At 40.6% G+C, this 13,561-nt stretch overlaps 1 protein-coding gene across 1 annotated transcript in view; it reads left to right on the forward strand.

The window, feature by feature from the left end:
• NCKAP5 (NCK associated protein 5) overlaps positions 1–13,561 on the forward strand; it is a 474,734-nt gene that overhangs the window by 193,015 nt on the left and 268,158 nt on the right. The window contains exon 4 of the mRNA XM_054043941.1: positions 850–983. Coding sequence (XP_053899916.1) covers positions 850–983 — 134 coding nt within the window. The remainder of the gene's footprint in view (positions 1–849; positions 984–13,561) is intronic.

The following is a 13,561-nucleotide window of genomic DNA, read 5'->3' on the forward strand; positions in this document are numbered from 1 at the left end:
GAAGTGTGAGAATACTTACAAGGGGAGATAGATTCAATGTTTGTAATGGCTCAGCCATTCCCAGTCCTTATTCAATCCTGAGTTGATTGTGTCTAGTTTGCATGTCAATTCCAGCTCAGCAGTCTCTCGTTGGAGTCTGTTTTTGAAGTTTTTCTGTTGTAAGATAGCCACCCACAGATCTGTCATTGAATGGCCAGACAGGTTAAAGTGTTCTCCCACTGGTTTTTGAGTATTATGATTCCTGATGTCAGATTTGTGTCCATTAATTCTTTTGCGTAGAGACTGTCCGGTTTGGCAAATGTACATGGCAGTGGGGCATTGCTGGCACATGATGGCATATATCACATTGGTAGATGTGCAGGTGAACATCTACCAATGTGATATATGCCATCATGTGCCAGCACATCTACCTATGTGATATATGCCATCATGTGCCAGCACATCTACCTATGTGATATATGCCATCATGTGCCAGCACATCTACCAATGTGTGTGTATGTGCATTCAGTGTAGGATATTGGATGTGGAACAGTGGAAAAGTAAAAGTCCTTATTGCTTGAGAAGTTTAACACACAAGTAGAAACTTAGAAATCATATTGTAGAGAATATCCCTTTACTAGAAGGGGAATGGACTAGATAGCTTACTGTGTTAGGTCTTTTTTCCATCTCTAATTTATATTATTCTAATTGTAGCATTGATTTGATTAAATATCAGAATCAAACACACGTGACCTTTTTCTCATGACATTTCATAAGTTTTACTATCTTTATCTTCAAAAGGAAGCACCTTTATTTTTTAAACGTGGACACATACAACTAATATATAACCTCTGGTGATATATTTTTCAGCGCGAGAAGCTGATACATGAATTGGAGGAAGAAAGACATTTGAGACTTGAGAGTGAAAAAAGATTACGGGAGGCGACATTGGAGTCGGAGCGTAGCAGAGCTCAAATGCGTGGATTGCAGGAGCAGTTTTCGAGGTACGTTGTGATGGTAAACATTATTCACAATATAGAAAGAACGTTTTGATACAAAAGTGCCTGAAACCCTCTGACAGTGTGCTCAGCATGAAAGGAGGCAAAACCTCTCATATAATTAATTGGGAAAATCCATTATGCTTCTGGGTAAATGATTTATACGGCCTATAGAATTTAAGAGGATTATACCTTGTTGTAGAATTCCATAGGATGGTATAAACAAAATCTGTGGAAATGCAATTACTATCTGTTATATTTCCCAGTGTGTGTGTATGTGTGTATTTTTCTGGAAGATCACAGGGCTTCACATTTCTCAAGAAATGCATACTGTGGCCAAATCAAAGTTACATTTTCTTTATTATTCGATATGATGAAAAAACACTGTGCCTTCATCACCAATTGAAAATAATGCTTTTTAAAATAATTTATTAAAGTGTGATAATTTCTTATGATCCATTGTCAAATATATAATATCCTAAAGGGTGCAGGCTATTTCCCTGTTTCACATACTTTAGGCCTGTTTCTGCATTGACTTTAATGGAATACTTTGCTTTGGTAGGAGTCCACCCATATGGATGTCATTACAGGATTGGGTCCTTAAGTTATTTCCATAGTCAAACACTTAATTGAAATGGCTGAGAAATGGAATAGAGTGCTGTATGGTTTTTATAATACACAATGAGGTCTTTTACTGCAATTCTTAGTGGCTTCTGTTCACATGGAGAAGAGCAAGCAGAATCAGAACTGAAAATGGAGTTTCACTTTGTATGGTGTCCAATGAGACAGTGTTTGAGTATCAACTATTTCTCTCACAAAGTTCCATTTTAATCATACAATGAAAGTGAGCTGTCTTTTTGTACAGCACCTAGCAGAATGGAGTCTTGGTCCAAGACTGGGGCAACACAAATAAATAATACAATTATAGATGGCCAATATTTTGGAAATGTTAGGAAAATATATTTCTGTTTGATGAGAACTTTCCATGAAAAAATATTGAAAACATATCACACCTTTTTTGAGGTTCCAGCATGGTGTTCTCTTTAGATGAGTCCCATTGAATAATTCACAATAATTTAAATCCATCTACTGAACGTAGTTGGTTGGGATTTTTTTTTTCCTGTTGCATTTGAATCTTAGTTTCTGGAAAAAGTGCTTAAGCTCCTGATTATAAAACGATAATTTTGTTGAATTTAAAACTTCCTGAATTATTTAAGCTGATGCAGTACTGTTAGCATGTATTGCGTCTTTTTGCCATAAATTTGTAACTGGAGTTGTGACGGAAATTTTCCAGTGTTTCGTGCACAAATCTCTTTACCATTCCTGTAAAAACGTTTGACTAAATCTCCAATAGCTCAACAAAATGACTACCTTTGCTTTTAATGAAAATCCCTGTTTGTGTGGCAAATTAATCCATTTCTTTCCTTCCCATTTCTTTTCACAATGTCCTCTTCATCACACTGTAGCTGTTTTAAAACAGATTTAGTTAAATTGGTGCAAACCTTTGTGTGGACACATTTATATTGGTTTAAAAATGGTTAAATTTGCTTTGCACCTATTCATTTTCCAGTGCAAGCTAAACCAATATAAACCTGTATTAAACTGTTTTAAGAGCATTCATCACATAGTTTTGTACCAGTTTAACAAAACCCACCTATTGTTAAACTAGTGTGAATTTGGGTGAAATCCCTTGCCCCATTTTAGTCATCAGCAAAACTCCCACTGATTTCAGTGGGCCAGGATTTTATCACTTGTATGTAGACCAGGTATTTGGAAGACAGCACTACATTGTTTTAAACTCCATTTCCATTTGGAGTGTCACCTTTGTAACCATGAGGCTAAAAACTTCCCTCTTTTTTAGTGAAAGTTTTCATGCTGCAGAGGATTATGGCGCACACATCATATTGATTTATCTCTGGACAAGTGAATTTTTCCAGCCCCATGTTAGTAGGGGGCTGATGCTGGTGAAGACCTGTGCCCCAAGGCAGTAGTGTAGTTGAGGGGAAGCTCAGGTAAATGGAGATTATCTACTTCTCATTTGGAGAATATGAAGTTTAGTTTAGCTTAGTTTACCCATTTCTTTTTTTCCTAACTACACCACTGTTCCAGAGTGATGTGATATCTCAGTTGAAGAATTGAAGGAAAGGAAAAAAATTACACTAGACCAAAAAAAAAGTGTGTAGTGAGGAGACAGAAAGTTAAGGGGAAATTGAAAGCACTTTTAACAGTAAATACGTGATATCTGGGAAAGGATTTTCTGCACCCAAATCTTCTGGTTTTCAAAAGAGAACAGAAAATCGGAGAGAAAAGCAGGTAGCACATCATAGCTTTGCAAGTCTGCATATCTCTGTTACTGAGTCAGTGTATATATTCATGCCTATGCACTCCATGCAATACAGTAATTTAAACAGAGATTTGGAGCAGGTGCTCAATCTGTCTTTCTCCCTCTCATAAAAATATTTTCTCCACATCTTTAGAAGAATGAAACATGATACTGTAAACTGACCCTTTTGTAATCAGCGTCAGAAAGCTCTGTTCATATCTTAAATTACGTGAAAACTTTAATGTACCTTATAAGCATTCAATTTTGAGTGCACAGTCCTCTGTGCGAGACTCCAGAAGCAGACTTTCTTTTGTATTGATTAAGTCCCAACATCTACTCAGTCAGCAATATTTCTGGCTGAGATTGCCCCCAAAATCAAAGTCCTCCTTTTTAACATCTGTAAAAATCTAGACCCTTAAAATTACACCGTGGCTACAGTTTTAATGTAAATGTTTGACAGTTACTGTGGAAGAAGGAAAATATTTTTCACAAACCAAACGTTCTACACCTGGATTATATAGTGTACTGTGCAGATAGGAGCAATTTTACTATTAGATGTAGTATCTGTTTAAAATATTCAGAATGCCACAGAAAAACACTTTAACCTTAAATCCAAAATCTTTACATTGGAGTTGTGTACAATGATTCTTGTGTTGTCTTACAAAGCATAACATGGGTATGGTCTGCTGTACTCTCACCTGTTGAAGTCTGTTGCTTGTTCGTAACAACTAAATTCCATGAGACTTTATTGGCATGACTAACCATACAAGTGTTACTAGAGTGCATAAAAGAAACCGAGCCTTCAGGTATCTATCAGAGTTGGGTAAGATCCATCCAGTATAGGGGTAAACATTGTGTTTAGGATTTGATTTCCTGTTTCCATTTTTCAGCAATGGCCATTCCTGATCCACTGGCACAGGGGTGGCCAACCTGTGGCTCCGGAGCCACATGCGGCTCTTCAGAGTTAATATTCAGCTCCTTGTAGAGGCACCGACTCCGGGGCTGGAACTACAGGCGCCAACTTTCCAATGTGCCAGGGGGTGCTCACTGCTCAACGCTGGCTCTGCCACAGGCCTGGCCCCCACTCCAGCCCTTCCCGCCCCTCCCCTGAGCCTGCCATGCCCTCGCTTCTCCCCCTCTCATGCAGAGCCTCCTGCACGCCACGAAACAGCTGATCGGCAGGGCTGCCGGTGGGCAGGAGGCGCTGGGAGTGGGTGGGGAGCTGATGGGGGGCTGCTGACGTATTACTGTGGCTCTTTGGCAATGTACATTGGTAAATTCTGGCTCCTTCTCAGGCTCAGTTTGGCCACCCCTGCACTGTCAGATTGCTACATAGTGTGATCCAATCTCTGCTGTCTTTCCTTTCTTCCAGGGTTAGATACAGTTTTTCGTTACTCCTTTTTGCTTAAATGATTTTTATGATTGCTTACCATTCGAGGAGATTTCTTTCATGTATTTCCCTTGTATTTTGGACATTGGAGTAGAAAGTGCCTCTCAGTCTCTTCTTGGCTGCTCTGGGCTTGGATTGTGCTTTATGTCTGATAGTTTCATCAACTTCTTGTAGCAATATGTGCAGTGACTCCCAAGAAGAACCAAAACAGTAAGTGTGATTTATAGTATCATTCCAGAAGGTACATTAAGTAGTATACAGAATATAAATTGATCGCATTGTCTTCTATACATCATCATATTGTACCAAATGTTGCTTGAGTGCATGCAGTACATAGGAATCCATGCTGGGATTAAATGTTAAAGCAGTAGTAGAAGTAGATCTGTCTTAAATTATTTTGATTACAATTTAAGTCTACAGAAAGCAAGTTTAATAAAATGCATAATTGTATAGTGAATCTGTTAAGAGTAATTGAAGCTGCAAAGGTGAGTTCTACTTTGTTTACATTGCACAAAATTTTTCACCTTAAGATGGCCTTTGTTATAGATGTCTACATCTGTTGCTGAAAAACTGCAGCTGACTTTTAAGAACACATGCTGCTGGAAAAGAAGGAAATTTATCCAGGTTGTGGCTGTAGGAATCTGACAAATTAGATGTCTTAGAATTCTCATTGCATTGTTTCAGTATTCCCCTCACACTAATATTGACCATAGGATTATATCTGTCACTTCTAACAGGTGGAACATGACCATTACAAATCCAATAACACTTTGCATAAGATGACAGTATGTCTCTCTAGTGGGTGCAAACATGTATTCTTTAGCTTGCTCCTGGTGTATTCTATTTGGTGATGTTGGTGATGCCTTGTCAGAAGATCAGACCAGAATTGATAACTAATTCCCTACCACTGGGGATGAAGGGATATTTTGCACTTCTGTTAGAATTTAATCACATCAAACTGACCTAGAGATTGCAACCTGCTTACTCCCCAGAGAAGCTTTATTGCAGTGCACAACAATCCATCTATGGCACAGACTGAATCTTGGGTAGAATGGCTTGGAGATTTATAAGCCTTGGTACACCTGTATAGCCTAAAGTGGTAGTGTCATTTTGTCTAACGTCCATTTAACACCAGTCAGACTATTAATCTTATTTCAAAATCATCTTTGGATGTTAAAATGTAGATACATTCTCCTGCTCATGGAGAAGAGGTTGTAAATTTGCTTCCCCTTCTCCATTTATCATTAATCTGAGGTTAGAATCTCTTGATCAACGATTACCAAATAGCTAAAAGTGTTTTAAATATACATCTCTGATGGAGTCATATGAACATAATAACAATAAGGGGAAGGACTTTTCCTCTGAGTTTAAGCCATCAGATTTATGAGTTAGTGCAATCTCCTCTCCTTCTGTATGTTTGAACGGAATCTCCATGGCTTCCTTGCATCTTTAGGAAGGAGCAGTACTATCTATAGTACTATTAGGAAGAAGTACTTGTAAAGGTCTTACCTTTTTAAAAACTAACATGATTAATCTGATCAAGTCAGACAGTCTTTGAACCTTTTCTAGGATCAGGCACTCTTTGGCCTGGTCTACACGGGGGGAAAAGGGGGGAATCGATCTAAGTTACGCAACTTCAGCTACGTGAATAACATAGCTGAAGTCGACATACTTAGACCTACTTACGCGGTGTCTTCACTACGGTGAGTCAACTGCTGCTGTTCCCCTGTCGACTGCGCCTCTTGCGGTGGTGGAGTACAGGAGTTGACGGGAGAGCGCTCGGAGGTCAATTTAGATGCAATAAATCGACCTCCGCTGGATCGATTGCTGCCCGCCGATCCGGCATGTAGTGTAGCTATACCCTTTGTGTCAGAACCACTTTTAGATTTAAGTTGCAAGCCTGCTAAGATGTTTTTAGTGTACTCAGCAATTCCTTCTCTTGAATTACTTATGCAAAAATAAGATGTTTAGTACAGTTCAAACATGCATGAAGTAAAATGAGCATAATGAAAAATCAGTAGCTATTTCATTAGCAATGGTCAAAGCCTAAAAGGTGTTTTTCACACTGCTGTAAATATCTTTCTAGGATATATAAACAGTCCAGAGATTCTGTAGGACCCTGCATTATAGTTCCATTACCATTTTAGTTCTCTGGCATAACAATTCCAATAGATTTTTCTCTCTTCAACCATTGTGGAGACAAATGGCACTTCCCCTGTTTAAGGGACTAGCTAGATAATAAACATGACTTCTGCAAAGCTCAGACAATTTTTCCCCTTTGGAGAGGATGTGGAAGTTCTTGTTTTCAGCGGGTCCTAGCCTTTCTAGGCCTAATGGATCTGCAGGTTAATCCCATGGAACAGCAAGATACTTTGGCTTGGTACCTAGAGACAGTTTGATGAACATTCCTAAGCCTCCAAATCCACAAAAAGGAAACAGAGGAAGGGAGAGTCCACATTGACCAAACTGTCCTTTTGGGGCAGGATTATTCAGAAGGTGAGAGTTGGGGAAAATTGGCATAATTACTTACTTCATTCCTTTCACCTGGGCACTGGGTGACTGACTTAGTGGATGGGGGAAGCAGTAGATATGATACATCTTGATTTTACTAAGGCTTTTGACACAGTCTCACATGATATTCTCATAAGCAAACTAGGCAAATGTGGTCCAGATGAAATTACTATAAAGTGGCTGCACAACTGCTTGAAAGACCATATTCAAAGAGTAGTTATTAATGGTTCACTGTGCAAGTGTGAGGACATATCTGATGGAGTTCTGAAAGGGTAAGTTCTGGGTCTGATATTAATCAATATTTTAATTTAATGACTTGGATAATGAAAAGGAGAGTATGCTTATAAAGTTTGCAGATGACACCAAGCTGGAAGGGGGAGAGGATTAGAATTCAAAATGACCTTGACAAATTGGAGAATTGATCTGAATTCAACAAGATGAAATTCAGTAAAGACAAGTGCAAAGTACTTAGGAAGGTAAAATCAAATGCACAACTACCAAATGAGGAATAACTGGCTAGGTGACAGTACTGCTGAAAAGGATCTGGGGATTATTGTGGATCATAAATTGAATATGAATCAGCAATGTGATACAGCCGTGAAAAAGGCGAATATCATTCTGGGGAGTATTCACAGGAGTCCCATATTTAAGACATCAGCTGTAATTATCCCATTCTACTTGGCACTGGTGACGCCTCAGCTACATTATTGTGTCCAAGGCTGGGTGCCACTCTTTAGGAAAGGTGTGGATAAAATGGAGACAGTTCAGAGATAAGCAACAATAATGATACAAGGTTAAAAAAACTGGGCATGTTTAGTATTGAAAAAAGAAGACTGAGGGGGAACCTAATAACAGTCTGCAAATATATTAAGGGCTGTTATAAAGAGGCTAATGATCCGTTGTTCTCCATATCCACTGAAGGTAGGAAAAGAACTAATGGGCTTAATCTGCAGCAAGGGAGATTTAAGTTAGATATTAGGAAAAACTTTCTAACCATAAGGGTAGTTAAACTCTGGATCGGGCTTCCAGCGGAGGTTGTGGAATCCCCATCACTGGAGGTTTTTAAAAACAGGTTGGACAAACACGTGTCAGGGATGGTCTAGGTTTACTTGGTGCTGCCGCAGTGCAAGGAGCTGGACTTGATGACTTCTTGAGGTCCCTTCCAGACCTACGTTTCTATGACTCTAATGATTTGGCTGGTTCAGGTATGGAGGCTTCACCAGACTCATTTTCAGATTATCTCTTCCTAGTGATAGAACAAAAAAATCAGCTTTGTCTGTCAGCAACCTCACATATAATTGACAATATAACTTTGTTGAATCTACTGCAGACCCTTATGGGGAGAGGGAGACAAAACTCTATGTATTAGAATCATAGAATATCAGGGTTGGAAGGGACCTCAGGAGGTCATCTAATCCAACTCCCTGCTCAAAGCAGGACCAATCCCCAACTAAATCACCAAATCCCTAAATGGCCCCCTTTCAGATTTCAGATGGTGTCTGTTTATGATTTCTCCATTCTCCCCAAGAGCTGTCTGCACAGATCTTCAGGGACCCATCCTAACACCTTTTGTATTCAACCTGCATGTGCGCTCACTGTGGGAGGCAGCTAGTCATAAGGATGGAGAGAATTTATATCTGAAGTTGACCTTGCAACACTTACCTATGGTTGAGTTACCTCCAGATTTAATTACTTGGTGTAAGCCACAGATCTGGTACAGAATGCAACAGCCTGTTTACGGTACTTAGAAGTGCTGACTGAAGGGTGCACATGGTGCCTGCTAAAGACTGCAGTGGCTTCTTCTTTGCTTCCAGCTACAATCAGAATTGTTGATTTTGATCTTGAAAACCCTAAATGGTTTGGGTCCTTACTACCTGAGACACATTGGGGCCCAGCTGATGGGCAAAAGCTCATAGCGCCTAATTTGGTTATTTGGGTCGTGGGGTAGAGTGTTTTCAGTGAAAGGTTGCCGAACCCACTTTCCCCATTGGTCTGAGAGGACTCAAGTTTCTGAGCTTCAGGGCACAGTATGAAGCCCATCTGCTTATTGAGGCTTTGGCCTGAATGGGGGTGGGTGTCTGTTTGCTTAGAGCTGACAGTGGAGAGATGAAGTTTCTTTTAATTTTAGTTTACAGTGGTCAGTTGAACATAGGATTGCTCTTATTTATTTACATACACGTGCACATGGACAATGTGATGGGCATATTTAAATAACAGAACATAAGAATGGCCATACTAGGTCAGACCAGTGGTCCATCTAGCCCAATATCCTGTCTTCCAACAGTGGCCAGTGTCAGATGCTTTAAAGAAAATGAACAGAATCGGACAATTATTGAGTGATCCATCCCCTGTCATCCAGTCCCAGCTTCTGGAAGGCAAAGGTTTAGGGGCACCCAGAGCATGGGGTTGTTTCTCTGTCCATCTTGGCTAATAGCCATTAATGGATCTATCCTCCATGAACTTACATAATTCTTTGTTTCAGTTATACTTTTGATCTTCACAATATCCACTGGTGATGAGTTCCACAGGTTGGCTGTGCATTGTGTGAAGAAGTACTTCCTTATATTTGTTTAAATATTGTTGCTGCTTATTAAATAAATAGATAGATAGATAGATGAAAGTCAGGAGGAGATGGTGCAAAATGATTGGACACCACCACTAGTGTGACTTATCTAAATAAACAAAGGTGAAACTGAAATGGCAGATAGTATGTTAAGGAAGATCAAACAGGTTCTATTTTGAACAGCTCCATACTTTACCTCTTGGAGTCTTATCTGGCAGGACAAAAGAATTTTTTCTTAAGCAACTGTGGTCCAGATTCCTAGAGGGAAGTTCCACAAGGTGGAATTTTGATTTGACAGTATCATTTCTCTCAATTCATGTGCTAATCTGGACCAGCCTTCTAGGCTCTAAGCTATATTTTAATAAGGAAAAAATAGAGAAAGATGGTCTCTCTATATCCGGCTTAAATCTATCAGTTTTTCCATTCCAGATGTGAATGTGGTTAGCATAAATTGTTTCTCTTTTGTAGTTTAGAAATAATTTCTTTGGATTAGAGAGTACTCATGCCTAATACCTTAAATGTGTTTTTTCTTAAAAAAACAACAAACAAACAAACAAAACAAACAAAACAGGCTTTCTCACCATGGTCTTTTTTCTGTTATGGTGTAGGGGATTCATCTGCATTGGTGAAAAGAGAGATCACATATTGTCGTTATCAAAATATACCTCACTGTTGTCGCTACTTAAAATGACTATAGAATCAGTGTACACTAAAACAGTGTCAGAAGTTATTCAGTGAAGAGAAGTTATAATTGGCTACATTCATATGACACCGGTAGGTTTATGTAACACTTGTAGAGAACACTGAATTGCCTAGCCCCAGGCATTATTAAGGATGCATATATTTCCTGAACACCTGTAGGCTGTTGAGGCACTAAAGCTGCAGTAATAGTCAAACCTGTCTCAATATTCTGACATACTCGTGAATAATGTGGATTGCTGTTCTCTTGAATCTCTTATTTGCTGTGAATACTTCTTTTAAGGGGTCCAGGAAATGAGTAATTTGTGCTGCCATGGCAAAACCAGACTAATTTATTTATTCTGATGCCCACAGTTTTACTTTGTGTGTCTGTATTGGCTATTTTGTAATTCTATATATGCCTTGACTACATATGTGCATTTCTGGCCGGCTCTATCTATAACATGCCCACCATCTTTGTATCAGAACACTAACCAGCACAGAGTTCTCTCAGGTCTCTTGGCTAACATTACAATTTGATGGTTGTTTTCCTTCGTATAATATCATTCAATAACCTTAGAGTTAGTCTATGCTCATTTTGGCTACCCTTTCTTTGAGCACATACAAAATGGTGCTTAAGTTACTTACAGATTCTGAGTATATCAAAAATACAGACAAATTCAAACTTAGGTTCCCATACTGCTCTTTGGGTATATGCCCAGAGCATACTCCTGTTTAGGGGGCATGGTGTTGGGAAGTTATCTCTTTCAGAAAGGCTCCACAGTGTTTGGCTTCTGTGAGTCAGGAGACGGTGGGGATGGGAAGGTAGTTCTGACTGGTCTACACTGAATCCTACACACACATAACAGATCTTGGGAGCAAATTGTTTCAATTTACAGTAGACAGTGTGTAGTAACTTACGCTTCTCCTCCATCTATAGTTTGGTGCATTTCCTTCCCCAAATGGGGTTCCAGATGATGCCAGGGAAACTCCAGACAGTATGTCTCCTGCAGGAGTTCTGCAGTGCTGGGAGGCAAGCAATAGGGGCTGCTGACCAGAGGTCAGGTGGCATTATGGACACAAGTTCTCCAGGCATAAGTAGTGGAGAGGGTGGAATTCTTCACCACTGCCACAGAACAGTGAAAAGCGACAAAGAGTCCTGTGGCACCTTATAGACTAACAGAAGTATTGGAGCATGAGCTTTTGTGGGTGCGTCTGACGAAGTGGGTACCATATATATATATATATATATATATATATAAGGTGCCACAGGACTCTTTGTCACTTTTTACAGGTCCAGACTAACATGGCTACCCCTCTGATACAGAACAGTGAAAAAACTCCATGAGCTGAAATTTGCAGTCCCTCCACAGCTCTGTCTGTGTTATTCCTAGCAAAGGAGATGGGGGGGGCCTTGTACTGAATATGACAGTACACAGTACTATGACATGCTACACCAATCAAAATCCAAGGCATTTTGCAATTTATTTTGCACTCTACAATAGGCACATTGTCAGAGCTAATATCCTTTACTTTCCGTAACCACAAATCAACTTTTCTTAACGCTTCTTTGTAAAGTACCTTGAAAATCAGGGACAGAAAAGTGCTAACAGAAGAACTAAGTATTATGGGTCCCTATGAAAAAACACACAACTGCCTTGACACTTTACAATCCTTCATTTTGAGATACTTTTACAGGAAGTATGTCCTTCAGTCATAAGGATACATTTTTGTTACTTATTATTGGTATATAGTTCTCATAGATATTTTTTAAAAAAGTGGTATTTTTAATGTGGAAAATATAAGAAGTACTGACAATATTTCTTTCCTGTGGAATTTGTCATAGTTTGGTTTCTTTGGTTTCTCCACTTTACAGATAGAAAAAGTGAGGGTCTGAAGTTGACAGGATCAGAGAAGTCCGGGGGTGGTGGGAGCGAGCAGCAATGCCAGCTGCTCTGTCTGCATCCAGGTCAGTTTTCTCATGTGGGTGCAGGAGGGGGATGCAGAGGTTAGGGGCACAGAAGGTGGTAGGGGCTGGGGTGAAGAGGGCACAGTGCAGGGGTTAGGGGCGCAGGAGGGAGGTGCAGAGTATAGGAGTGAAGGGGGTGCAGGGATTAGTTGAAGAGGGCACAGTGCAGGGGTTAGGGGTGTAGGAGGGGAGTTCAGGGGTTAGGGGCACAGGGGTCGGGGCACAGGAGGTGGAAGGGGTTAGAATGAAGGGGGCACAGTGCAGGGGACAGGGGTGCAGGAGGGAGGTGCAAGGTGTAGGAGTGAAGGGGGTGCAGGGATTAGGTGAAGAGGGCACAGTGCAGGGGTTAGGGGTGTAGGAGGGGAGTGCAGGGATTAGGGGTGCAGGGGTTGGGGCATAGGAGGGGGCAGGGGTTGGGGTAAAGAGGGCACAGTGCAGGGGTTAGGAGAGCAGGAGGGAGGTGCAGGAGGTAGGAGTGAAGGGAGTGCAAGGATTAGGGGCACAAGAGGGGAGTGCAGGGATTAGGGCCAAAGGGGGCACAGTACAGGGGTTAGGAGTCAAGGGAGGGTGGGGAGCCCATGGGTGGCAGGTGCTATGGGGGGCATACCATGCCCACGGAGGCCAGGGGCACCAAAATGCAAGTTCGCCCAGGGTGCCATTTACCCTAAGGCTGGCCCTGTGCCCAAGGACTTTGCTGAATTGAAGTCTGGTTACATCACAGGATTGTAGTCATATTAACATGAAAAAAAGAAAAAACATGAAAAACTGAGTGGATAATAGTAATAAATTGATGATACTAATAAGAGTGTTGTAGCCATGTGAATCCCAGAAAGAAGAGCTCTGTGTAGCTTGAAAGCTTGTCTCTCCCTCACTAACAGAAGTTGGTTCAATAAAAGATATTACTTCGTTCACCTTTTCCCTCGATAGTAATAAGAATAAAACATTGGGATGGGGCAAAGGCAGAAATGCAAAGACACAAATAGATGTTCTGCTGCAAGAGAAGCAATGTGGCCTAGGGTTAGAGCGCTGGACTGTGACTCAGGAGACCTGGATTCTGTTCCTGGATCTGCCACTGACCTGCTGGGTAACTGGGCAAATCACTTCACTGCCATCTGTCTCAGTTTCCCCATCTAAAACCTGGGTTCTGACC

The sequence above is a fragment of the Malaclemys terrapin genome, chromosome 11 (genome assembly GCF_027887155.1).
Source record: "Malaclemys terrapin pileata isolate rMalTer1 chromosome 11, rMalTer1.hap1, whole genome shotgun sequence".
NCBI classification, from domain to species: Eukaryota; Metazoa; Chordata; order Testudines; family Emydidae; genus Malaclemys; species Malaclemys terrapin.